A 27912-nucleotide genomic window follows, 5' to 3' on the forward strand; every position below is an offset into this window, starting at 1 on the left:
AGAGGCCATTCCCTGAAGCATTATGTTTTTTACTTTTTGGAGGGAGTGGACTGTTACTTGAGGCAGTGTGATTCATAAGAAAGTACTGACAAAATTATACAGATATCTCCCATTCACAGTGGCCTGGATTTTTTCCATATTAAAAACAGACTTTGTATCTAATTTTGACCTTGTCAGGACATAAGCAAATAGGAACAATGTGATGTAATAATAATTGTTTTTTTGTATGATCGATTTTGACAAATCAATAAATTCATAAGATTATAATTATTCTATTTGTTGCAACATGGCGTAGATGCAGCTACGTTATGGTTGTTAAACGCAACTTATTTTTTACCCCAAACATAAATGGCTTACTATTTGGAATTCTATCTACAGGAGATCATGTGGGGAATTGAGCAGTGAGATGTTTGTTCACATTACATTTAAACTTCAGCATGTTAAGAGAAAGAGGAAGTGTGAATTCTAAAGTCTAGCACTCCGAGGGAAGAAACTAAAGTAGAATGCATCTAAAGACCTCGACAGTGAAGGAGTGGGATTTTGCTACTTGGCAAGTTAGTCAGGAATATGCATATACACAAGTGCTATGAGGTCATTAAAGCACATTCCATTAAAGTACTCATAAAACAAACACAAATGCAACATTGTTGCAATGGGACAGAGGTTGGAGTTTGCTAGATAGTGCAGGACTTAGATACTCTTTTTTATGTACTGTTTAAGATGTATAGATTAGTAGTGGATGTACCAGTTCAGATATAGCAACAAGATTCCATGCATCGGCCAATAGCAGCTTTGTAGAGATATAGGATATGCACTGGTGTGAGTAATTTTTTAGAATGGAGAGGAAGCCCATTTTCTTTGCAACAGCCTTGGCAATATCCTCAATGGATTTGTTCTAATTCATGTTGCCTGTGAATGTTAAGCTGAGGAGTTTGAATGATAAGCTCTCAGGTAGGGTGCTATTAGTCATGGCAATCGGTAGTTGAGAAAGTTTCTTGTAATTTTTAAAGGAAAGAAGTTTAGTCTTAGTAGCATTACATATTACCGTCCATATACATCCAATAAATGAACTGAAGGTTGTTTTCTAGGATTTCTGTCATTGCCTTGGATATGTGTGGATTCGTTTTCCCTCTTGTGTTTGTTATAGAGTGTGGCATCATCAGCACATATACCCATCTCGGACACAATTTTATCAGGGAAGTAGTTTGTAAATATTAGGAATAATAAAGATCCAGAGATTGGCCTCTGATTCACACCACATATTGTTCGGATGTGCGTCCATTAAGGACAATCTGGATTTTGTTCTTGCCTTAGAAGGATCTGATTATATTAAGCATTCGTCTAGTAATATCCTGACTTAGAAGATTTCAATAGTAAATTTATATATTAATAAACTTATGAGACAATTTCTTCATGTGTGTGTTAATGTGTGTGTTAATGTGTGTGTGCATTTCTCACATCAACTTCATTAATTAAACATTGAATTATTAAGATCACTTATAAAAGGCAATATAGTGTAGAAGTATAATGGATAAACATGAACTGAAAAAAATTAAGACATATTTTTTTTTTCATTTTTACTTATGTTTACCTCTTACAAAGCATATCGCTACTTGAACATAAGAGGCTACTATGGTAAAATGAGTTTCATGAGTTCCGTGTTTTTTATATTGAAATCTTAATTGCCGTCAGTGCAGTTCAACGAAGGTTTTGTATCACATAATATTTCAGGAAAAATGTTCCCTCCTCAGAACTTCAAAACTCATTCCATTGTAATATGTCTCTATATAGTCACAAAACCAAACTACATTAACCTATTATTTATCTTATTTACTATTCTATTTATCAAATATTTACTAAAATAAAAAATGCAATAGTATAAAAAAATTTTTTTAATCCTATTTTACAAAATAATTTAATTGCACAATTAAATCTACCATAAAGCATTTCAGTTTATTCATAAAAAATCAGTCATTTTAATCTTTTGTGTTTGCTGTGAAAAAAAAAGATAATGAATTATGTAATGACTGTTCCAAATTTGAAAGGATATGGAAGCATTTAAACTGTTGAGAAGAAGGTCATTTCAGGCTTTAAAATTTTTAGCTAATGTATTACAAGTTTGAAAGTTTTGTAAGTTTTTTAAATTTATAAATAATTATTAAAACAACATTACCGTCACAAAATTAGTTATAGTTTTAGTAAATATTAAAGATCACGGTCAGAGAAAAACATGTGAAAAAAATTCTATATAGGTTACAAATTGTTTTATGTTGTTTTTTTTAAATATTACTAAATGAATAGTCATTGCCATTTAAAATCGAGTTAGTATTCTGCATGTAAAATTGAGAACAACACGTTTGAAGAGTGTTAACACTATGTGAATAAGCAGAAGTAAAATAAAATGGCGATTAAATTTTACCTGATGTCGTGTCTATCTAGCAACAAAGTATGCTTTTATCAATTTTACATGCATAATACTAGGCAGATTTTAAATGGAAATGGTTCCTCATTTAGAAATATATAACAAAAGCAACATAAAATGATTTGTAATCTATATAAACTTTTTAGTTGTGTTCTTCTCTGACAATGACTTTTAATGTTTATCAAAGTTTTTATTAGTAATGTAATGACGAAAGAGTATTTCCAAAGCAGTTAAATAATAAAAATGTTGGAAGGTGAAAAAATGTTGTAAACATTTAACGCTTATTAAGTGTTTCAAAATGGCTTACCTGACACATTGTTCTGACCAAAGACAGTAAATCTGCCTCGCCTTTTGCTTTGCCTGCAATTTATCCTTCCATATCAAAAAGAACTGATATTTCAATTGGTACTGACCATTCGATACTTGAATTTGCCGATGCTGCCTGCAAAAGTACATGGGTTTTGTATTGTTGCATTTCTGCTGCGTTTAAGAGAATGGTGACACATTAATATGTATAAATATTGACAACATCCTTTTATTGTTGATGACAGTTATGGTTGTTAGGTGGGAGATGTACACACAGGAATTTGACAGGTTGTTTCTTCTCAGGCCCAAATTATGAACTAATAACGATATCCTTTCATTTAATTTATAACCATTTGTGACCACCTGAAACGCATCCTTGGAACAGTATTGCCACTGTAGCTACAGTCCAAGGGCATTTTATTCAGCCACTGTCATTTCACTGAATTGACTTGACTTAAGTGCGACTTGATTATACCTGTGTAACATTTTGCTAAAAAATGACTCTTCAAATATAATACATTTATCTTTCTTTTTGACAATTGATCCAGTTTGTTTTTCTTCCCTTAAAGAAGTCTGGTGTCAGGTTTATAAGTCTAAGTTTTCATGAGTTTTATTCAAATAACCTTTTGGTACATTTGATAATTATTTTATTTTGTTTGTTGTTTTTTTCTTTTTTGCATTTGTCACTAGTTACATGCTTTTATCAAAGTGATTTCTTGGTGTACATGGTATAAGTATTAAACATGATACCAGGTTCATGATTTTTATTCAAATGACCTTTTGATACATTTGATAATTATTATTTATTAATTTTTTTTATTGCATTTGTTACTAGGCGAATACTTTTGTCAAAATGATTTCTCAGTATACACGGCCTAGATTATGTAAAAAGCATAGTTAAAAATTTGTTCAAGATCACACGCAAGAAAATCCGGCATTATTGAGGAGCAATAACTTAAAAGTTTGAAGTAATTTATAGCAATGTTTGTATGTAGATGTCTCGTCAGGGTCAGAATTTATAGAAATGAAATGAACTTGTACATATTACTAGCATGTGATGAAAACCATCGCATGAAAGAAAAAACAAAAACTTTTTTATAGCAATGAAAAGTTTTATTTAATTACCCATTTACCGAATGTACAGGTGGGAGAAATTTGGCCAGTGTCTGAGTGAAGAAAATGACAGGTAGAAAGTTCTTTTGGTCTAAGAATGTTTGTCAGTAGTAATCTTCAGGCAAAGATAGTTGATAATTGAACGTCCAGTGGACAAGGACAGGAGAGAGAACGGAGTCTTTCCTCATTACTTCCAGGGTTCTGTCTACTGATTGATTGTGATCCTCAAGGGGGTAAAAGTAGTTCTTCAGAGGACAGATTGCATCAGTGTACCCTGCAAGCTGATTGCTCAATGTGTAAGCAAATCGCCTAGCAGGGACTGTTCTTTGTAAGAGAAAATATGTTTTTATTTATGACTGCTATAGGTGTGTTAAAATAATATGAGAAATCAAATTTTCCACATGAAGGTTAGGTTAAGTAAAAAAGTGGAAAAAAAACTAATATGCATCACAAGTAAGAAGTCTCTAGTAAAGAGTAGTGGATAAGCTGATAAAATCTTTCTTGAGTTTTTCTTTTTAAATACAAACGGGTGTGGACTATTTGGAAGAGCTGTATAAACCTTACTTTGACCCAGAAATCAACAAAAATATGCCACAATCGGTAGGCCTATTTACTACTCAGTGTCCATTTTCTACCAATTACATACCTCATTGTACAGCAAATTTGACTTTTACTTTAAGGTTTGTGATGTCATAATAAACATACATCACAATAACAACCTACGATTGTAATTATGAAGCTAGAATATTTATAGAAACACACTTAATATACTATCGTCACAGACACCTACACTTCACAGTCAGATAAATTATTCTAAAAAAAAATAACGGCTCTGAAGACTAATACATAATCCACAGGTATATTTACTTAAAGAGAAAAAGTAAAAACTGAAAGAGGAAAAATGACATGTATGAGAAATTAAAAACAATACCAACAAACGAGGGTAGGAAAATGAAGAAGTTAAAGAAATTTGTAAGGAAATTGAACATGAAACGTCATGTTGCATGACAAATTAAACAAACATATTGTCCAAGAAGAAATTAATAAAATATATCGTTGATGCCGGGGATAGAAGTGGATAAAGAAGAAAGAGGCATGCTGTGTGGCCAGTGGTTGCAAAAGGGAAGTAAAGACCAACCGGAGGAGAAAATTAGGAAAAAAGTAACTTTTTAGTTAAGAGTAACTTAAAGAGAGATAATGGGTGCAGAAAACCTAATTTTAAGGTAAAAAAAAGGTATAAAATAGCAATTATCTCAATAACTTGACCTGATGAGAAAAAATTTATATGATTTTCAGAATAAGCTCCCCCCATCTAGTTTAAACCAGCTTAGAAACCTTGGGCACCAAAAAATGTGTTGGCCAGGGTTATTGATATATTTCAAACTTTTCTCTTCATACTGATTATCATTATGTTCACAGCCTTTCGGCAGATGCACTCTCTGGCCTTCTTCAGTTGCCTTTGGTATTAGTTGGTTACCTTCCAGAAATTTAAAACTGAACCTAAAGATTAACTTAATTAGATTGCTGTTATTTTATGCTCTACCATAAGAGCTAGTCTTATCAGGATTAGTATTAGAGTTGGCGTTAGGATGTTAAGCCCAACTCATTATATTTTGTTATGTATGAGAGTTGTTTAATAAGTTACTCCTTTAACCCACTTCTCATAGCAGCAGACCAACGAACCTTGACACATTTATTAGTATTTCTTTACATAAGAACCACTCAGAGTTGTGTATTTCTCCCATCGTTTAATGCAGCTCTAAAGATCGTTTTTGTAGAACAACCCAGGTTGTTCTCTGACCACAATGTACTTTTGAAAATCAAGGCTGCATTATCTGAGAAATGCTTTATTTTCAAAAACAACTTCATTGCTAGAAAAGGATGGAAGTCAAAGAGTACAAGGTTAGGAGAGTAGGGAGAATGGAGAAGAATTTATAGCCACATGCCTATGCTTCTGATTTTGGCAACATATGCTTTGTGGACTGTAGTATTGTCTTGTACAAGGTGGATCCTTTTTTTGATTTTGCCCCGTCTGTTGATTTAAATAGCTTCCCTTAATTTCCTCAAAGTGAAGAATAATAGACTCCTGTAATCATGGTACTCTTTGTCAGGAAATCTGTCATTACTTCTCCATCCTGGTCCTAAAAGACTTTGAGCATGATTTTGTCAGGGTAAGGCAACACCCTTGCTTTGGAGTTGGTGAGTCCATGTACTTCCATTGCATTGACTGGGCTTTGGCCTCTGGATCATAGTGATAGACTCAGGTTTTATCCTATATAATCAGTCTTTTGAAAAACTTTGACTAATCTTCTCAGCACATCTCCAAATTCATCCTTGAGCACTTAATGCATTCTTGCTTCTTGAATGGTATCAATAACCTAAGTATCCATCTGGCAGACACCTGACACATATGGTCAGAAATGATAGTTTCGACAGACCCTGTACTAATCTTGAGCTCTTAGTCATGTGTTGATCTTCCAAAATGTCCCCTCAACTTGACTTACAGATGTTTCATCAATGGCAGAAGGGGGTGATTAGGTATGGGAACTATTTCCATAGATTTCCAGTTATGTTTGAATTCACGATGCTAGCATTTTACGAAGGTCATATAATGGGGCATCATTACAATCATTTTTTTTTATTTCATCAAAAGTCTCATGCGAATCATTCACCAGGCTTCATTTCATACCTGTCTCAGTTCAAAGATTTGTAAATCAGAAACCACAATTAGTTTAGAGCTGTAATTTGCCACATAAACCATAGAGATATAAATCATTGCACTTGCAAAAATTCAACTAGATCAGATTCAAGGGATGATTTTTCTGTTATGTCATCATATGTGTGGATTCAGCAGTATTTTCTTAAGATATCTCTCCACATATGGTGCCTTGTTTTACCATTTGACACTGACCAGGTTTAATGTTGCTTAACTTAACAGATAGACATACCTTGTCTCCACTTGTCGTTTTGCCAATCGCTTCCATTTCGTCAAAAGTTGCATCAATAAAACTTTCTGCACTTGTTTGGTGGCCAGTTGATGCCTCTGCTTTTGCAAATGGACATTCTTTTGCCATTTATATAGAATAGTACGCGTATGTTGGTGCTCTATCTTTGCAACAACAGTCTGACGCCAAGCCACAATGCAACACCATTTCTTGTGCCAAACACTCCAGTAACGACTGTGAAAGTAAATGTGATAAAAACAAAAAAGTAAAATTAAAAATGCAGTGAGATTATCAAACTGTATATTTAAAATCGTCTGCCACTGCAATTTTGGAAGAGTTTGATTCAGGGAAAGGGGAGACAATCATAAATTTTATAGAACTTTGGTAAAAGTTTTGGAAAATCAAAATAAATACATTAAAACAGTAATATAAGAGAAAACTTTAATTTCAGGAAAATTTATTGAATTAAACGAATTTTTTTAACTTTTTTACGAACACTTAATTTTTTTTTTTCCAACAAACATTTTTTTAATGAATTAAAATTTCAATGTAAATTAAAATAACCAGTTTCCAGATCAATAAAGATTCATAAACTATTAAAAACACTCAGTAGTGGAAAAATGTGTGAATTTATTTTAGTTTGAAAACAAAGTTTTTGTAATAAATACAAATTTTGAAATAAATAAAAATAACAAACAGTTTATTGACAAAGGATTGCGTCTATCTAAATGTGATTTCGTAATTATCTCCATTTGTCCCAAATCTAATTCTTCAAAAATGAGAGCAAAAGAAAGCTAAACTACAAAAGTGCCCAACTGATATTTTTAACAGATGCATGACAAGCTCCTCAAAGAAATACAAGATCGCATATAAAACAACAAAAACGACAAAAACAACAATAACAACAATAAAAAGACAAAAGATATTAAAAAAAAAAGAGCCCCTATAAATAAAATTTAAAATATTTCAACTAATAATATCCCACTTAACTCACCATGGAAAGATCAAAAAATGAAAAGTAGATAAGCTGTCAATCATTTCACCAAGAACAACCTACTTAGTGGCAAGCAATATGGTTTCCACCCTGCTAAATCTACAGTTGATAAACTGACTGTAATATCAAAACGGATCAGTGAATCTATTGATGAGGGTTTCCTTGCTAGTGCAATAGCTCTTGACATACTAAAGGCATCTCAAATTTGATAGGGATTGGCATAAAAGTCTACTCACAAGATTTTCAGGTATGTAATATCTGGAAATGTCCTCTCAACCATCAAACCATCTTTATCAAAATAGTCATTTTTTTTTTTACAAGGAAATCACCACTTATCATGACCTGAAGGCCACCCAAGAATAAAAGTTAATGTGTGTGATCTTTAGTGGTTGAAATTGGGTAGAATTTGATTAAGTAGACGGCTCAATAAGAACTTGTTTACAGGTTGGAACGATAAATTTGTCGTCCTAAAGAAAACAACACTACAGCTTTATTTTTAAACTTTTATTGAAAAAATCAATTCGGATAATTTGATTATGTAGTAGAGCTGATATTTATTCAATGTAGCCGCCTTTAGCCTTAATCATCGCCTCGAAATGGGTCTGGAACTGGGAGTATACCTTTTCCATAAGCGCAGGAGGAAGCTCAGCAAATACTCAGCAGATGGAGGCAATCAGGCTGGCTTTGGTGTTGTCGGAGGTAATGTTAGGGATGTGCTCAACGTATGACGAAACAAAGTAACCCAGTGGGTTCAGGTCAGAGGAGAAAGAGGAAGGAAAGGAAGCCAATGAAGGTACAAAGCTGAAGTCAAGTCTAAGTCTCTTTAGACTTGTGAGCTGGCATCGAGTCCTCCTGTGACACTCAGGGTCTACCAGAGGCCACCTGACTGCACTAGGGGATTACCACACTCTTCAGCACATCTAGGTACACTTTAGTGTTGACTTTCAAGTCAACTTCAAAGATGTGAGGTGATATGATGTGACCCTCACTTGAAACCACACCAAAGACCATAACCGTAATCGGAAACTTTGTTGAGCTGTGCCCTCAAGCATTGAACCCTCCAAATTTGTATTTTTAGGGCGCTGGCAATGGTGCTGTTGTCATAACTTGGATCGATAGAGAGCATGAGTTGTACAGCAGCGCATCTCCGATCTCGCTTGTTGAACATTGTGTCACTTTCAGACATGATAGAAGGCTCATATCGCTCTTGAAATTTGTAGACCTGGCCCACTAGTAGATGGTCTGCAAAAAAAACACAAACTCAAAAAACGGTTTTCTTCAAACGAAAATGAAATCATGTCGACTTTTCTAGGGTCATAATTTTATCATTCCACCCTGTAGGCAAACTAATGACGTTTTCCAAGGTGTTGGCAAGCATTTCTCCTTTATGAATCGATTGAACAGCTTTGCAAGACTGGATGCTAATTCTAATTAAATCTTTTTGAGTACTATGACTAGATTATTATCAAGACTAGTTGCTTTGGTATTCTATTTACATAACTACTAGCAAGTTTTACAAGGGTAAAGGAGAAGCTTTAGATAATAGGAAGTCCACTGTTTTAAGTTACCAATGTTTAAATATATATATATATATATATATATATATATATATATATATATATATATATATATGTATATATATATCTTTATATATATATATATATATGTATATATATATCTTTATATTAGTGATGGGACGATTCCAATATTTTTCCCGATTTCGATACAATTATCGATTCCGATTCTGATTCTTTATAAATCTCTAAATATTTTACTATAAAATTGTTATTTTGTCCCGATTACTGTAAAACACGTCCTTAATGTGCATGTATTTTCTCAAACGTAAAAACACACTTGTGAGGGTGTGATCTAGAAATTTTAGTCTTACTGGAAGTTTAAATCCATAAATATTTATTATTGTTTTATTACTACAAGCAATGGAAGATGTTTTATAAAAACAAAATCAAATGAAATAGATAATTAAAGGAATCGGTTTTGGCATCGAAAAATAGGCTCAAATTTTCATGATTCAGATACTGATTCCGATACCCCCAAAAGCTCTGATTTTTTCGATTCCTGATTCCGATTCATCCCCCCAACACTAATATATATTTATATAAAATTGTAGGTTTTATATTTTAATTTTTTTCTCCTTAAATATAGAATTTTCAAAAAAAGAATTTATTATTTGAATAAGGAATGTTTCTTTAAAAGATCTTAATCCTTAAGATATTTTTAATATATGTGCTAAAAAGCAAAATCATGTCAATCCATAATAAATATTTTGCTAATGATATTCCGATGAGGGGATGAGCCGTACATTAAAAATCCATGGATTAAGACCTTTAAATGTTGTGTATTCCTTGTTTAAAAAATAAATTTTTGTTTGAAAAATTCTATATTCTAGGGGGGGGGGGGAAATATACAAAACCTACAATCTGCATGTGGATAACTATAAATCCTCCCTATCTTGGGCGGAGCACATTGGTGAATGAAAAAACAAACCGCCACTAGCGTATAATGCAATGCTCTTTGTGTAAACAAATGGTGCTAAGGCATTTGGACAATGTTGATCATTGTATTTTCATCTACCTATTTAGCAGCAGCCCAAGCAACATGGTTAGCAGCACCGACGATCATCTTGGTGGTTAAGTTTCGATCCTAGCTTGAGATAGTTGCTAGTCTAGCTGCACTGAAGAGCTGTGATACAGCAACGCAGTCTGTTTATATATATATATATATATATATATATATATATATATATATATATATATATATATATAGTGAATAAATGACAAAAGACTATATTCCAAAGTTCATGATGTTGACCATCTTATAATTTATTCCTTTAATTCAGTTGACATTTACAATTCTTGACAGTATCTGTTTCGTAGCGCAAAAACAATCACTTAATTATTATATCAATTAGTGAATCTATTTTGCCTTTAATTCATCAGAAGAAATAGCAACAATCAATCCGTCAAAAGGAAATAAAGTGCATTTTAAAATGATTAAAATCCGAAAATTGGAAGAGAAGCTGTAAATACCTTATAATATGTTTCCATTACGCCATTTTGAATTTTAGAAATAAAGTCACTAAACCCATATTTTCGTACTAGGAATATTCTGCCAGAATGTTCTATTTAATAATTAGCAAATAGAACTAATAAAATATATTTCCACAGAAATATATATATATATATATATATATATATATATATATATATATATATATATATATATATATATATATGATAAAATAAGTTCAAATGTATTATTAACATGAACGAAAAAAAAATTTTCTTTTTCAAAAGTGCTCGATACATGGGTAGAACTTTAATAAATAAAAATATACACCAGTAAGAGCCTACATTGATCAACTAATGCTTTGACGTTATCACATTTCATCGGTGTTCAATAATGATGAATATTTATATTACCTAAATCCCCTCCAACGGCTTTAACATGACAGGATACTTTTTTCTTTGCTGTAAGGACTCGGACAAATATATGCATGGATTTAAAGTAGATCTTCATAGCACCCCCCGCCCTTTGACTAGAATCAGATGATTAGGCCTTCATGTGCTTTAGACTAACTTTTCAACATTGCCTTAAATATATTTTCTTTACCGTTCTCCCTCGAATCGATCTGACAATATAGATTCTGCACTTAGATACTAATGCCCAAGTACATGTGCTTGGTGACTTTAATAGTCTCTCCCTCTTGAATAGGGTCCAAAAATAGTCTCCAATCTAATAGGTCCCACACTGTCAACTAAGCTCCAACTCCTGTCCCATCACTGCAGTGCTGTATCCTTATGCTTGTTTTACAAGTATTTTAATGGAATATGCTCTGATGAAATCATCGCATTTATTCTCCTTTAACGTACATACCCCCCAACTCATTTAGCAACAAAATCACACCTCTTTACTGTAGAAGTTTCTGAGATGCGAAAAGCCCTCTACTCTAATAGCTTTTCCTTCAAACTGCTAGACTTTAAAATTCTCTCCAAATTATCTGTTTCCCTGAATGTACTGATATGCATAAGTTTAAATGTAATGTAAATCAACATCTTGCTCATCTCCTCTAAAAATGATCCCAAATAGAAGTCCGTTATGGCCGAGTGGCAATATGCCTTGTTTGGGGTGAACATGACTAAAAAAACTAAACTTATAAATCAATTGCTATTTCATAATATTTGGATTATTCGAACTACTATTCTCATCTTGAGTGTTATTTTCACAACGTTTCGGTTGATGTAACCTCTGACTTTCTTCAGGTGTATTTTGTTGAACTTGGAAATCTTTCTGCCAAACTCTGGAATCTGCACAAGTTTTCGAACAGAACTCTTATTTAATTCACGGGAATAGCATATTCTCCTTGTGTCAGCCATGACTGGGTAGAAATCCTAAGTAATTTGCAATTGAATTTTGAGTATCACTCACACTGAGAATTGAATCTTCAACCTCCAGAACAGTGTAACTTACAATTGATTTTTACAAAATACTTTACCCACTACACCACGAATCCGCAAGATTTCTGAGTTTGACAAAAAAGATTCCTGAGTTTGACAAAAAAGATTCCTGAGTTTGACAAAATACACCTGCGCGAGCCTTTTCAAGTCTCACACAAAAACACGCATTCACATTTCAAGCTATATCACTTGTCATATACATGATGATGATTGCAACGTCTTGTCAGACGAGTGCCACTCCCTCAGACATTTAAAGTCCATGAGCCCAAATGCCTGAGGGAGTATCTATACAACGATGATGTTACAGAGTCTTAGCTTTGTACGACAGCTAAGTCTCTCTCTCGGTTCAAAATGTTGAGATCCAGCAACAAGCAAGAGCAAGATAGCTAGCAACAAATTAAACTGCAGACCAGCTTACTGCGGGTACTGGTCTCCCGCTTTATGGTTTTTTAAATCAGAGATTTGCTTCTCCTAGAAAGGTTGCCTTCACCATGGCTTACGGGAGCCCTCTCCACCCCAATACACACACAAATATACACGGTGCTAGTTGGCCGTTGACCCAGAAAAAGAGTTCATTCGCCCTTTGGAAGGTTTTGTTTTTAATCCTCCAGGGAGACTAGCTGCCCAGTTCATTCGCCCTTTGGAAGGTCTTGTTTTTAATCCTCCAGGAGACTAGCCCTTGTTTTTAATCCTCCAGGGAGACTAGCCCTTTGGAAGGTCTTGTTTTTAATCCTCCAGGGAGACTAGCCGTCATATACATACGCGCACACAAACATACACGCCCACGTCCATACACGTACATATATTCACGTTCGCGTACATACTCACATTCACGTGTATATACACACACGCTAACATACACACATGTACTCACACACGCGCACACGTACGCACACAAGGACGACGTCACTTCCTTTCAATGGAAATCCACACATGCGCAAAAGACCAGCGGAAACACCTATAAAAGAAAGAGCAATAAGCGGCTTCTTCTTTTTAGGACCAGCTTTTGAGCTGGTCGGTCTACGGACCGACCGCGTGTACCTCACACCACTTGCTACTATGTGGGACAAAAGGCTAACGAACAATATGTACACTTTACACTCTTTCTCTCTATATATATACTACTGGTCCCTGAGAACACCTTCGCGTAGCTGACTGTTAACTGACGTCAACCCTCTATCCTTTTCTTTGTCTACACGATTGACTGCCATTTCTCGTTCTATTACATTACTCACTTCTCTTCCCACGCGCGAACAAACGATAGTGACCCGAACGTGAGATGAACACACATTTACTTTTTCTTTCTACAACACCAGTCCCGCAATGAACGATGGTTACACCCGCGCGGACATGAACACATGTTATATCTAAAACATTCATTCTTTCAACAGTAAATAAACAACACGTTTATCTTATCCATCAATTGCGTTTTTATTTCCTTCAATTCCATTCGTTTCATTATTTTCTTGTAGCGAGTTAGGGTATTATTATATCCTGGTCCGCAACACACCTGAAAAAAGCCAGAGGTTACATATCGAAACGTTGTGAAAATAACACTTAAGATGAGAACAGTAGTTTGAATGATATAAATAATTAATCCTCATCTCCAAAATTAGTTACAAAATTACTATTTTGCCTATAATTGATGGGTTTATTTGTACCAGGGTAGAACACTTGGATACCTACTACCGACCCCCTCCCTACATACATCATTACATAATAATATTAGTAGTAGTCGCAGCACATAATTAAATTGAAAATAAACAAATGAATATTCATAATAGTTTATTCAATAAAATTCAACACTGTCGATCAAATGGGAACAGTAAGAATCATAAATCAAGTGGCTCAATAAATCATACTATTGCTAATACAATAATGAATAAAATAAAAATCAGAATAATAATTACAGGAATCACCGATTAATGTTTAGATTATTGTTGATGATCAGCAACAAGTTTTGAAACAACTAATAATGTTACTAGAAGCTCTCAGTCTTTCACTGTCACCCCCTGAAGGATCTCAGCGAACCCCCTTAAAAACTATTTTAATCGGTCAAAGACCCATAAAAGAACGGTCCATGGCAAATTCAATCATTTGAGGCCCATAATAATCACAGGAATCGCCGACCAATGTTTAGATTGTTGTTGATTATCAGCAATAAATTTTGGAATATTTGGTTCCATATTTGATAGAAAAATTCTTAGATCACCACGTTTCACTACATTCATTCGGTTTCGATTCCCGGGACCCATTCGATAGATGAGACAAACTTGTTGAAAATGTGAATCAGAAATCAATCAGATTAAAGAAACACTTAAAAAGCTTTGTAAACATTACAGGGTTTGATTTTTTAATTATTTTTTTTAATTAAAAATAAGTGTGATGCAATCAATTTCCACATGAATTGTGAATCCCAAAGAAAATGGGTTGAGAAACACCTACTCATGTTGCTAAAAGCTCTCAGTCTGTAATCCCCTTCCATAAAAGATCTCAGGGACTCCCTTTTCGATAAATTTGTCCACCTGAAGTCTTGTGTCACCCCTCCTGGTGAGCAGTACGGACCCTGTTGGGAAACCTTATTTGTACACTAGTACCACCTTTCTATGTGTTATTAGTGTACAAATAAATATACTTGATACAAAGGAATTTAAATTTGAACGTCTGTGTAATTACCCATTGTTTCAGTTATCCCATTACGTAACAGATTCATAATTTATAAAAAGTGGACGGGAGGGTGGTAGTTTTTTTTATCAACTACGATAGATAAATATTATTGCTATATATCAAGCTGTCTTTGTCTTGTCAGCTAAAACTTATCTCATATCAAATTGGGTCAGTGAACAAATATGCCCTCATTCGGTTCGTATGTGTAATCTTTACAGGTCACAGCCAAATGCTGTTTTAGGAAATGAACATAAACAGTGGATCACTCGAAAGTTATCAAACAAGCTATCCAATATTTCTTTGCAGTAGTGTTGAGATGATTAATTCGAATCGGAATCAGGAATCTGAAAACTCAGAAGTTTTGGGAGAATCGGAACTGACAAAAATTGTGCCCCTTCTCTAATGCCAAAAACAATTCTTTTGGTTGTTTTTTTTTAACTTCTTTTTTTTTTAATTTTCCATTGCTGGTAGCAATAATTACGTCATAATTATTTATTAATTTTAGAATACTAATAAAACTAAAATCTATCGATCAACACCCTCCCATCACCACCCTCAATTATATTTTTTACATTTGCGAAAATACATACACATATATTTTATGGTAATCCAACAAGTAAGCAACAACCATATAACTAAATATTTAAAGGTTTTTAAAGAATTGGAATCGGAATCAGTAACTGTATTAGAATTGGGAATTGGGAACAGATCAGTAATTTTATCCGAATCAAGAAAAATATTGAAACCGTCTCATCACTGGTATCTAATAATGAAATTAAACTGTGTTTGTTTGTCCGTCTGTTTGTCTGTTTTTCTGTCTGTTTGTCCGTCTGTTTGTCTGTCTGTTTGTCCGTCTGTTTTCTTGTTATAAAAGCAGTAGCGATTGAGCTGATTTAAACTAATTTGCATATAGGTTATGATTAAGAAAGTTGCATAGGCTATGTAGAGTTAACCTATGCCATTAATCATAGAAATGGGCTTATATCCGCTCTCTACAAAATGTCATGTCAGTGCAAAAGTTTTTGTTCAGTTGAAATTTCATCTTGAAAATGTAAAACTGTGTTTTTGAAAATTTTCATTCATAACAATAATAATCTTTGCTCTTTATAGCTTCATTCCATATGGCAACCAGCTTATACGTAAATGCCTCGCTTTAAAAATTATTTAGGTTTTTATGTGAAATATGAATCTCACTCATGTTCAATCTCCTCTCTTGCTGTTAACCTAAGGCCATCTAAATGATTTTGTAATCCGAGGGAACTAGGTCAGGAGAATATGCAAGATAGGGCAAGATTTCCCAACCAAATTCTCCTTGATCTTTGGTTTGTAATGCTATGTGAAGACGAGCATTATCATGATGGAAGATAAATCCCTTCACTTTTTAGAGTCAACATGGGTGAGAATATTGCAGAATATATATATATATATATATATATATATATATATATATATAGTAATTTATAAAATATATATGGCGATTAAGCTACACTGAATATTCTGCGTTTCATCCACTGTAGGATTCGTCAGGCTTATGCGCATAAGCCTGACGAATCCTATAGTGGATGAAACGCAGAATATTCAGTGTAGCTTAATCGCCATATATATTTTATAAATTACTAACTAGCTCTACCTACGTATTGAGCACTTTTGAAGTAAATACTTAAAGTTTACGCATAAATCTATACTTTCGTATATTAAATTTATGTGAGTAAATGAAGTAGTTATATATATATATATATATATATATATATATATATATATATATATATATATATTTATATATGAATAAAGATGGCTGCTGGAACAAATAAACGATGTTGAGTCTTCTATTAACTTTTTTCTTCTTGCAACATTATATTGTCATGCAGTTTTTTCTATCTAAGCAAACAATTTCTAATTTTTCTGAAGAGTATATGCCCTAAAACAGATGGTATTGACATAATAATAACCCCCTGTTTCTGCATAATACAAAACGGATTTATAAAAAATGTACTCAAATTTTAACATGCTGTAGGAGCTGTTTTGGATGAAAAATAAATATATATATAAAATAAATAATATATATATATATATATATATATATATATTTATTTGGGAATAGCAGGCGCTATATGTAGGTGGATGTCGACATCTTCCTGCAAGAACTACAAAAACCTATTATCATCATATTCCCTTGTGGGGATATATCAGTGACTGGAAACCGTTTGTAAATTTGATATTCCCATGAAACTTCTTTCTTTGCAGGAAGCCAGTTCAAACTGCCTGTGCTAAGTGTTGCTTCGGTACAGGAGGTATTGGAGCACAAAATAAACAAGCATAAATATATAATTTTGTTTTTGACAAAAGAGTTATCACTTATCAAATCCAAAAGCCACTCGAAGGTTAATAAGTTTGTCAAGTAGATAGTGAGATAGTGTGTAACAGCGTGTATGAGGGCATGTGAAAATATCGGCAGCAGCCGAAGGATAGATGGCAAGCAAAGGTATTAGCAGCAGCAGCAGCAGCCATTAGCAAGTGTGTGCAGGCTTGCATGACAAGTAAAGTGGTCGAAGAGAGAAGCAAAGTGCATGATGGAAAAAATGGGCGTGTAAAGTTGAAGGCGAGAAATGGCTGGCGTGTGATCAAAGAGAGAAGAAAAGTGTGCACCAGACGAGATGGACGCATGACCCCCCTGGCAGCGAGAGACTTTTTTAAGTTGGGGATGAGACAGCGGGTTTTGTTAATTTCATGGCAGAAGAAATGAACAGTAAAAGAAAAACAAGAAGCCATTGTTTGGAAAGTAACGGTAATAAATGCCTTTTGTTAAAACAGAAAAAAAAAGCTGAGTCAGATTTATTTTTGTTTGTTCCTTTGCAACGGTACTGGATGGCATGGGGGTCCGAGAGAGGACTGAAATGTAATGAACATGGTTCAAACGTAACGACCATGTTACAAGTAACGACTATGTTACAAGTAACGACCATGTTACAAGTGTTATGATTGGTTGAAAATTACTTTCACTGTTTGGGTACAATTTGACTTTGAGTGACAATATCCCTTCTATGAACAAAATCTATTTGAAATGAAAATATTTCATTTTTGGATGTTGTATCTAAAACAAAATCTAAACATTCTATAAAAATAATCAATGCAATATTTTTTCATATTTTTTTTCTAAGTGAAAAATTGATGCGATACCAATGGGTCAACTTTTGCATTTAGACATTACAAGTTAAGCTTTTTAACAAGTGTTTTTTTTTGCGTGTGAGTGTGTGGAAATCTCTTCAGACAAGGCATGAAGCTAACAAGAATAATAGAAGATTATCACAAAGACAAGAGATGCTTAATGATTTTTAAAGTTTGGAAAAGATCAAGGCTCTAAATAGGAGGAAAACAGTCGGTTATACAATCGTGCAGTGCTTGGAAAAAAGCTACTAGAAAATTGTATTGCAATGAGGTATCAAAACAGTGAATTAATGGAGACCACTAGACTAGCAAGTCAAACGAGCTGAAACAAAGGAAGCATGGAATAAATAAGACTATTCTGAAAATGACATGTCATAATTGTATTTATAGAAAAGACTGAGACGAGCAACATCACGTCTTTGAAAGAAAAGCTGCAGAGAAAAAGAAAAGGTTTAGACTTAAATTTGACAGAGGAAGTTTAAATTTGGGCAGCATAAGGAGATTAAGCAGAACAGGAGATGATACGATAAGTCAACATGATGATGTATGTAAGTGAAAAGGATTCTACTGTTGGCATTTAGTTCCCCAATATCTTTCTAGTTAGAATTCTTTCTAGTCAGACATCTGTCTTTGTTTTATCGTTATTTCCATGGCAGGTGCTTGTCTGAGCTCCAATCCCTCGCCCCCCCCCCTCGCCAATCTTTCACGAGAAACACCCGTCTGGCTGAAACTACTGTCAATAATTTTCTCCACTCTTTATCTGTGCCTAAATCCAAACGTAGATTCCATGAGCAAAGCTTCTTTCTTAGAACTGCACGCCAGTAGAACTCTCTGCCGCTTGCCTGTTTCCCACCTGACTACAACTTGGACGTCTTCAAGTCCAACATAAACAAACTCCTGACAAACTGCCCTCTTAAGTAAGACACTCTATCAAAACCCCCAATACTAATGATTACTACAATACTATCTCATTGATTACTGTACACGCAATTACCCTTATCCTTGAGTGGCCTTCGGGCCTTGGTAAGTGGTGACCCCCATGTAAAAAAAAAAAAAAAAGACATCGGGTACCTATGAGAAAGACAACATGAAGGTTGCCAACATCCAAAGTTAATGTTTCTGTGGAATGAACTGAATTCAAACTTGGTGCACCCAGGTTGTCAATCCATGTCGTTAACCATATAGCCACTGTTTCCTCTTCTGCTGGTCATGTAGAGGCCTTGGTTGAACCTTGATAAACATCTTTAACCTTGAAATGCATTTTTTTTACTAGAATCTGACTATTTTAAATATTTGATACTAATGCCTAATGAAATAAAGATTTCATGGGTGAATGATTTGCTCACTGACCTTAGGATCCATCGGTCCGCCCGTCGGGACTCACATATCAGCCACAACTGGTGAACCCAAATATCTAAGGTTCTCCTTAAAACCAATTGGTTGCTGCACGATTGAACAGCCGAAACAATCTGTTCACTTTGGTGAGATGATATTGCAGCACCTTTTTGCCAAAATTGCAAAACCATCCTCATCTTTTGTGACCTGCAAGAATATACAAATAAACATAAGTAAATAAAACAAGATGTTTAGTTTTTGAAAGTGATTGAAAGTAAAAAGAAGAGGAGAAGAAAGGAGGGGTTGAGACATATCAATGGCTCTGATTGGTTGAGAAAGCTGATGTAGAAATTGAAAAAAAGGCCCCTTAAAAAACAGACAGTCAGTTAATGGCCGCACCAAACTTTGACAGTCGTATCAGACCTTGGGGTACCGATAGCAGCCAAAATAAAACAATGATAATTTTTTCATGGAAATTGCTCTAGACAAAGTATAAAGCCACTTAGTGTAAGGATGAAAAAATTAAGATGAAAAACTAGCTAAGAATAAGTTTTTTTCTAGTAGGACTATATAATACTAAATTTTTTTTTCCTTGTTTTCTTGCAGACTGAATGTTTTAGATGATGTGAATGAGACGAGAAGTGAAAATGAGAAATAAGTAGAGGAAAAGTGTCGGAAAGAAACTAATAACGAATGAGATCAGAATGATAAAGAGGATAGGAATGATGTAAATCATAAAATAACGTCAATAGAGAAGAAAACATTTTAGAAAGGTTTTTGACTTGTAATCGTGTCTTTATCTCGCGTATATCTTGTTGAGTGATTCAATTACATTTGCTTAAATTATTATCTTGTCTAAACATTAATACTTTTTTGTTTGTTCTTCGGAGTCACCACTTATCAAGGACTGCAAGCCACTCGAGGATAAAGGTTAATGACCATAAGGTGGTAGATTAGTAATCGTTAATGGTGTAAATTGGGTAGAACCTGTCTGGATTTGAACGCCACCATGTTGTAGTCAAGATGGGAACAGTATATATACTACTTCATGATCAAATACCAGCCAATTATAAGTATAAGGTGGATAGATTCCAAGAAAACATCACTTTTTCCCCCTTTGTCAGAAACATCACTCATAGAATCTGAGAGCTAAAGGATAAATAAAGGGTTGAGAGCTACAATGTTTACTTTCTACTCTCCTAATTAAAAGTTCCTAAGAATTTATGACACAACTAATCCAAACCATGGTTGGAAATTACCTCGGCTCCAAAACCAATAGAGTATAAGCAGCTTTGGAAATATCCTTGTTAAAATGTTTTTGACACATAATGGGAGTATGACTCCAATGATTTCAACGATCGTTTATATAACCACAATTATAATAACCAATCAGAAGCTTCAAAAGTTATTATAAAAAATGTTGAATTTTAGATTCAATCAGTTCGCTGTCACCTCTGTCATGAAATGACTCGAGATCGGACTGCATTGATTCTTCGCCGCCATCTTTGTTACTAGGAATTACTTAACACTCAAGATCGGGACTGCATTCATTCTTTGCTGCCATCTTTGTTACTAGGTATTACTTAACATTCGAGATTGGGACTGCATTGATTCTTTGCCGATTTGATTTACTGCCGCCATCTTTGTTCAACATAATGTCTCAACACTTAACAATCCTTTTCCCTGTTGATTAAGGAATGTTTGATGTCCTGTGTATTTCTAGGAGGTCTACTCTCTCTTTGTTACCTCTCATCTTTATAAATTTGTTATCGACAGTCCAACTGGGAAATTATCTCGATTCCAAAGCTAACAAAGTATAAACCATTTTTGAAATTGCTTTTTCCCTGTTGACTGAGGAATGGCCGTGTGTTGAATTTGGAATAGTGAGCTTTAAAATTGTTAAACCAAAGTTTTGAATAGTTAACAATTGATTATTTAACCACAGGTGTTGTAATTAATAAATTCATTTTTATAACTTAGTTTTGTGTTTAGCCAAATGCTGTACTTAAAATTACTATTTAAAAATCCTTATCTAACTTATCACGTGATTTTTTTGACGGCTTAAATATTTTTAGTCCTTCCTCTAATTGTTAATCATGTAAATAAATCTTTGTTGTAAATCTCAAACTAAAAAGGAGTTTTACCTGTAGTGTAATTTGGCTTTGACCAAATTTTTGTAAACTGACGTTAATGTTTTCATTGTTTTGTTCTGCAGTATTTTTCGTTGGAATTTTCTGAAAAAAACAAAAAACAAAACAACAATAAAACAAATAATAACAAAGTAGAAATGTTGTTGCTTACAAAATTGAAGAATGATAAAGAATAGGTGTATTTAGCAATAAAAAATTATTTCAAGCATAAAAATGTGATTTTAGGCATAGACCTATTTTAAGCATAGAATAATTTTAAGCATAGACTTCTTTTAAGCATAAACCTATGAAAATGTTACTTTAAACTGAAGGGTAACAGCCGAGGAACTTGTCCTTGACTTCAGTTATTGAACCATGGTTTACGTTTATGAAAAAGATGGCGTTCATCACTGACAGCTTTTCTGATTTCTACTCGGCTGGTAATTTTCCATCTCACATCTGAAGGAGCAATGCCACTGATGAGATGCAGATTGTTCAAGTTTGTAGGTTTCAGATGATCAAACGGCAGATGTATTTCAATGCCGAGTTTAGTTTTTTGGCACTATTTTATTTAGTGATGTTTGCAACCTTCATGTGGTTCTGACTAACTGATTTTATCAGAGAAACCAATGCCAATAAAATATAAATAGAATAGTCAAAATATTATAACTCTTAACAAGGTGACTGTTAATGGTTTTCAAATAAAAAACTAATTCATTATTTTCATCACCCAACCAGAAACATCATTGCACACATGCAAATACAAACACCAAAGCTTTTGCAAAGCAGGTGGGCTTCCTCTACCTTACTAGAACACTATTCATATCTGGCAATATCCTATATCTTTATAGAGCCACAACTCACTCATGCATAGGATATTGTTGCCACATCAGGCCTGGTGCATCCACTATTGTAATATCGGGTGTATAAATAACGATCAATTTATATAACAGTTTATAACAAGGTAACAGTCACTAGTTCAGGACATGTTCAGAAAACATGACATATAAGCACACAATAGCCGTTTGATAACTGACTACTAACCTTACGTTGTGGCTCCCTTCGTCTTTTGGACACTGCAAGAAAACATTTTACTGTGAAGCAGTAATAACAGGATTGTTTTTTGTTTTTCTTCGTTTATTCTCATTTAAAAAAATTTTTTTACATGGAGGTCACAACTTATCAAGGCCTGGAAGCCAGTCGGGGATAAGGGTTATTGTGTGTACAGTAATCAATGGAATAGTATCATAGTAATCGTTAGTATTGGAGATTTGATAAAGTGCCTTACACAAGGGGGCGGTTCATTAGGAACTTGTTCATATTGGACCTGAAGACATCCAAGTTGTAGCCAGGTGGGAAACAGGCAAACGGAAGAGAGTTCTACTGGCGTGCAGTTCTAAGAAAGAAGCTTTGCTCATGGAATCTACATTTGGATTTAGGCACAGATAAAGAGTGGAGAAAATTATTGACAGTAGTTTCAGCTAGACGGGTGTTTTTCGTGAAAGATTGGCGAGGGGGGGGGCGAGGGATTGGAGCTCAGACAAGCACCTCCCATGGAAATAACGATAAAACAAAGACAGATGTCTGACTAGAAAGAATTCTAACTAGAAAGATATTGGGGAACTAAATGTCAACAGTAGAATCCTTTTCACTTACATGCACTTCCAAGAAAGAAACCCTGCCCATGGAATCCACGCCTTGATCTAGGCACAGACAAAGAGTGGGGAAAACCAATGACAGTGGTTTCAGCTAGACGAGCGCCTATCATTAAAGATTGGTGAGGGGGGACCAGAGACTGGAGCCCAGACGAGCACCTGTCATGGAAACAACGACAAAACAAAGACAGGCTTGTAATGTCTCCCCCTCGGGAGAGAGGCCGCAGGGAAGAGAAAAGGGCATCCCCCACCAAGCTAGGAAGCCCACCTTGCACTCCATCAAGGCAGGACAGGCCATCTCCAGCAGCTTCCGCCCAGATGTGGCAGCAGCACTCCATCCCTGGACGCACCCGCATCAGTAGTCAGACATCCTCTGGAGCAGTAGAAGGATCCCACCGTCTTCCCAGCAACCCTGGCAACAGACCTGATGTACGTGTTCCATTTTAGATCAGGAGCAAAGGTCAAACCCATAAGCCCGTCAAAAATGGAGCCTCCCCAAGACGAGAGCCATCCATCCCAATCGATGCCAGATGGGGACAAGAGTGCCGACGTTAGGTGTTTCTCCCTTTAGTCTTTACATTGTCTCTTAGTTAGCTCAGGCGAATGCTTTCACGACTGACAAAATCAACCTCCTCTTGTAGACGGCTTCCTCATTCTGAATCTCTTAATTGAATCTCGTTCTCTCTCTCTCTCTTACTTGTATTTCTAGTCTATATATAAAACCTATTCTTTCTTTGTAACCAGGTCAATTCCATTGCTTATTGTCTTTAAAACATTGAATTCCTAAATCTATTTTATTGCATAAATATCTCTGTAATATTTTATTCATAACATTTCTAAATCTAAGTTAAAATTCCTTCATTAGATTTTAACATAAATATTTTAGCTAAACATTTCTTTCTTCCAAAACATTCTCTTTGCATATCTTTTTCTACATAACAGTTAATAAAATCAATAATAATGATCGTTCAGACCTTTGGCATTACCCACCACAACATAACACAGACACTATGCTGTGATCATAGCCAAAAGGTCCAACATAACACTACTACTAGTCTCTCCCTCTTAGATGGGGCACAAAAATGTCTCCAACCTAACAGGTCACATACTATCAACCAAGCTCCAACCCCTGTCACATCACCACAATGTTGAATCCCTGTATTTATTTGTTTTAATGGAATGTGCTCTGAAGAATTCATAGCGCTTGTGCCTCTTTGTTGATAATACACCTAATCTGAGAAATAGAAAAATCCCACACTTTAATTGTAGAGTTCTCTAGATGCTGAAAAGCTTTCTAATCTAAGAGTTTCTTCCCTCAAACTGCTAACCTTTGGAATTCCCCCTAAGTGACCTGCTTCCCTTTTTGTGCTAACATGTAGAAATTTAAATGTAATGTGATCAGACATTTCGCTGCTCAACTCCCTACATAGTGTTCCTGTAGATATGGTTCCAAACAAATTTACGTCTAAGTGAAATTGTGCCTTGTATTATTGTAATGAATAAGAGTAAAAAAAAAAATTGACATATCTCAAATCCAATGACCGGAAAAAGTTATGAAAACACTGGAAGATGCTAAACAAAGGTTTTTCTTTTTGCACAAACGCTGGCCAATTTTTTCAACAAAAAATTGATTATTTCTCTCTAATCCAACAAAAAAATGAATTGAAAAATAAAAACGATATTCTTGTATAATTATTGGAAAATTTGTAAGAAACTTGTAGCAATGATTTTTGATGATTTATATGATTTTTTCTGATTTTTTTCTGATTTTTTGTGATTTTTTTCTGATTTCTTTCTGATTTTTTTCTGATTTTCTCTGATTTTTTTCTGATTTAAATTTTTTTTTTTCTGATTTTTTCTGATTTATATGATCCTTTTTATTCATTTTATGATTATTTTTGTTCACATCAAGATAAATATTTAGATTTTTAAAAAATAATAAACCAATGTTAGCAAAAAATATTTTCTTTATGATTTTAAAATTCACAGAGTTTCAGGACATTCCAGCATTTTCTATAAACCGCCCGGATAATTCCAACTATAGCGTGGTCCTCATATTGCATAAGTACTAATGGTTTTTGTTCAATGAAACCCAATGAATGTCATAAAATATTAAAGTGAAAGAAACCAGTAAAAGTTATGCATAATAGAATAAATCTACTCACCTTGCCAAGATTTGCCAGAACTTTTTCTGCTGATTTTGTTTCACAAACTGGATCCAGTGGTGCCACATATTGGACAAAAGAAACATTCTAAAATAGGTAAACAAAAAAAAAAAAAAATTGAAACATTTAAGGATTTTTTCTTTTTTTTTTTCACTCACGTTCACCCCTTACAAAGCATATCACCACTTGGACATAAAGGGCTACTATTTGTGACCAGACCTAAGAAAGATTAGCAAGATGTTGGTTTACATTACATTTAAACTTCTGCATGTCAGTACAGTCAGGGAGCAGGAACCTAGAAGGGAATTCCAAAATCTAGCTGTTCAAGGAAAGAAAGTATTAGAATACAAAGCTTTCTGGTATTTAGGGATCTCAACAGTGAAGGGGTGAGATTTTGTTGCTAAGCAGATTTGTTGGGGATATGTACATCGAGGGAGCACAAGTGCAATTAGTTTATCAGAGCACATTCCATTAAAATATTTATAAACAGGCACAGAGATGCCAGATTGTGCCGATGGGACAGGGGTTGGAGCTTAGTTGACAAAGTTGGACCTATTAGATTAAAAACTCTTTTTTGAACCCTATTCAAAAGGGAGAGGCTAGTGGTAGATGCATTAGCCCAGATGTGGCAACAATACTCCATGCATGGGTGAATGGGTGACTTTGTAGAGGTATTGGATACTCTCAGGTGTGTGTAGTCTTCTAGCTTGGTAGAGGGAACCCACTTTCTTTGCAGCAGCCTTTGTAATGTCCTCAATGTATTTGTTCCAGTTCATATTGCCTGTGGATGTTAGACCAAGGAGTTTAAAGGAAGAATTCTCAGTTAGGGTGTTATTGGTCATGGATATTGGTGGTTGGAGAGCCGTCCTGTAATTGTTAAAGGAGAGCAGCTTAGTTTTACTAGCATTAAATGTTACCATCCATTTCTGGCCCCATTCCATTACGGTCCATTTTCTAATGATTCTGCATTTGTCTTAGATTTGTGTACATTTCTGTACTTGTTTTGCAAGTACATGTTTAACGGAATATGTTCTGTTTTCCTATGTAAATTAAAAATATTCTGCTTAATTATTTAATAGAAAAAGATGACACCTGTCCACGCAACACAATGTTGCATTCCTGTGCCTGTTTTATAAGTATTTTAATGGAATGTGCTCTGACGAACTCATAGCATTTGTACCCCCTTGTGACGTCACCATCTTGAGGGAGCAATGTTGTTCCCCATTGGGAAGGTTGAGACACCCCCCCCCTAAACCCTGAGGGAGGCCGGGTAGATATGCTGAGATTGTCTGTTGAACGTTAATTGAATCCCGGACAACGGCGGGTGACCAATCAAAAGTGATGTACTTGCACTTGAGAAAAACAGACATAAATTTTATTGTTTAACGAGATTTTTACTTGTTGGCCTGAAGAACACCTGTTCAGACTATGGCTTTCTGAATGATGGGTTTGAACAAAACCCACGCCGTCCCAGAATATTTAAACAAGCGCCCAGACGGTTGGAAGCAGATTGAGTCGGAAATCTCGAGAGAAAAACACACACTCCCAAAACCCCTCCTCTTCATCGTGACTGCCACCCAGGGGATGAAGAATAGATTTGTGAGACTTAAAATGTTCTGGTGAACTGGACGATGTACATATGTAAAAAAATCTGTAACTTTTGTGAAATTAACTCTTCGTAGCTAGAACCCTGAGTGTTTGTCTTGTCCTTTTCAGTGCGTATGCAAGTTTTGCTTTTGCCTTTCACAGAGACGCAGAGAACCATTGCGAAGAAGCCTTCCGGAGAAAGACGATCACAAGCTACAGTTTCTAATGAGGTTAGAGGTCAGTTGCTGACCTGAGCAGGGGAGGCTAGCACACCCTGACGTAAATACCCCAACTAACCTGACAAGCAGCAAAATCACACCCCTTCACTATAGATGCTGAAAAGCTTTCTTCTATAATATGTTCTTCCCTTGAACTACTAGATTTTGAGATTCCTTTCCTTTTTTCTGCTGGTGGGATGTTTTTGCTAAACAAGTTTGTCAGGAGTTTATCAGAGCACATTCTATTAAAGTAGTTGCGGAGGAGTCGAGCAGCAAGATATCTGTTCACATTACATTTAAACTTTTGCAGATTAGCACAGTCAGGAAAGAATCTAGGACCTCAACAGTTAAGGGATGGGTTTGTTGGGTTAGTCGGGACTATGTACGTCGAGGGGACACAGGTGCTATGAGTTCATCAGAGCACGTTCCATAAAAGTACTTGTAAATCAGGTACGGGAATACAACATTGCAGTAGTGGAACAGGGGTTGGAGCTTAGTTGATATTGCGGAATCTATTAAATTGGAGAGTCATTTTTTGGACCCTGCCTAAGAGCAAGAGACTAGTAGCAGATGCACCAGTCCAAATGTGGCAACAATACCCCATACATGGGTGAATGGTAGATTTGTAGAGATACAGAATACTTTTAGTTGTGAATAGTTTTCTAGCATATTAGAGGGAGCCCACCTTTGTAGCAGCCTTGGCAATATCAAAGTGTAAATAAATAAATAAAGCAAA

At 34.8% G+C, this 27912-nt stretch overlaps 1 protein-coding gene across 1 annotated transcript in view; it reads right to left on the reverse strand.

Moving 5' to 3' along the window:
* The window catches only part of LOC145289608 (uncharacterized), a 194307-nt gene that overhangs the window by 143952 nt on the left and 22443 nt on the right, over nucleotides 1–27912 (reverse strand). The window contains exons 6-10 of the mRNA XM_080136424.1: nucleotides 25372–25458; nucleotides 21567–21656; nucleotides 19438–19629; nucleotides 6790–7020; nucleotides 2730–2864 (exon numbers count right to left, since the gene is read on the reverse strand). Of these exons, the coding sequence (XP_079992550.1) occupies nucleotides 2730–2864; nucleotides 6790–7020; nucleotides 19438–19629; nucleotides 21567–21656; nucleotides 25372–25458 (735 nt within the window). The remainder of the gene's footprint in view (nucleotides 1–2729; nucleotides 2865–6789; nucleotides 7021–19437; nucleotides 19630–21566; nucleotides 21657–25371; nucleotides 25459–27912) is intronic.

This window comes from Euprymna scolopes, chromosome 2, assembly GCF_053919585.1.
Source record: "Euprymna scolopes isolate OS-2025 chromosome 2, ASM5391958v1, whole genome shotgun sequence".
In the NCBI taxonomy this organism is placed as follows: Eukaryota; Metazoa; Mollusca; class Cephalopoda; order Sepiida; family Sepiolidae; genus Euprymna; species Euprymna scolopes.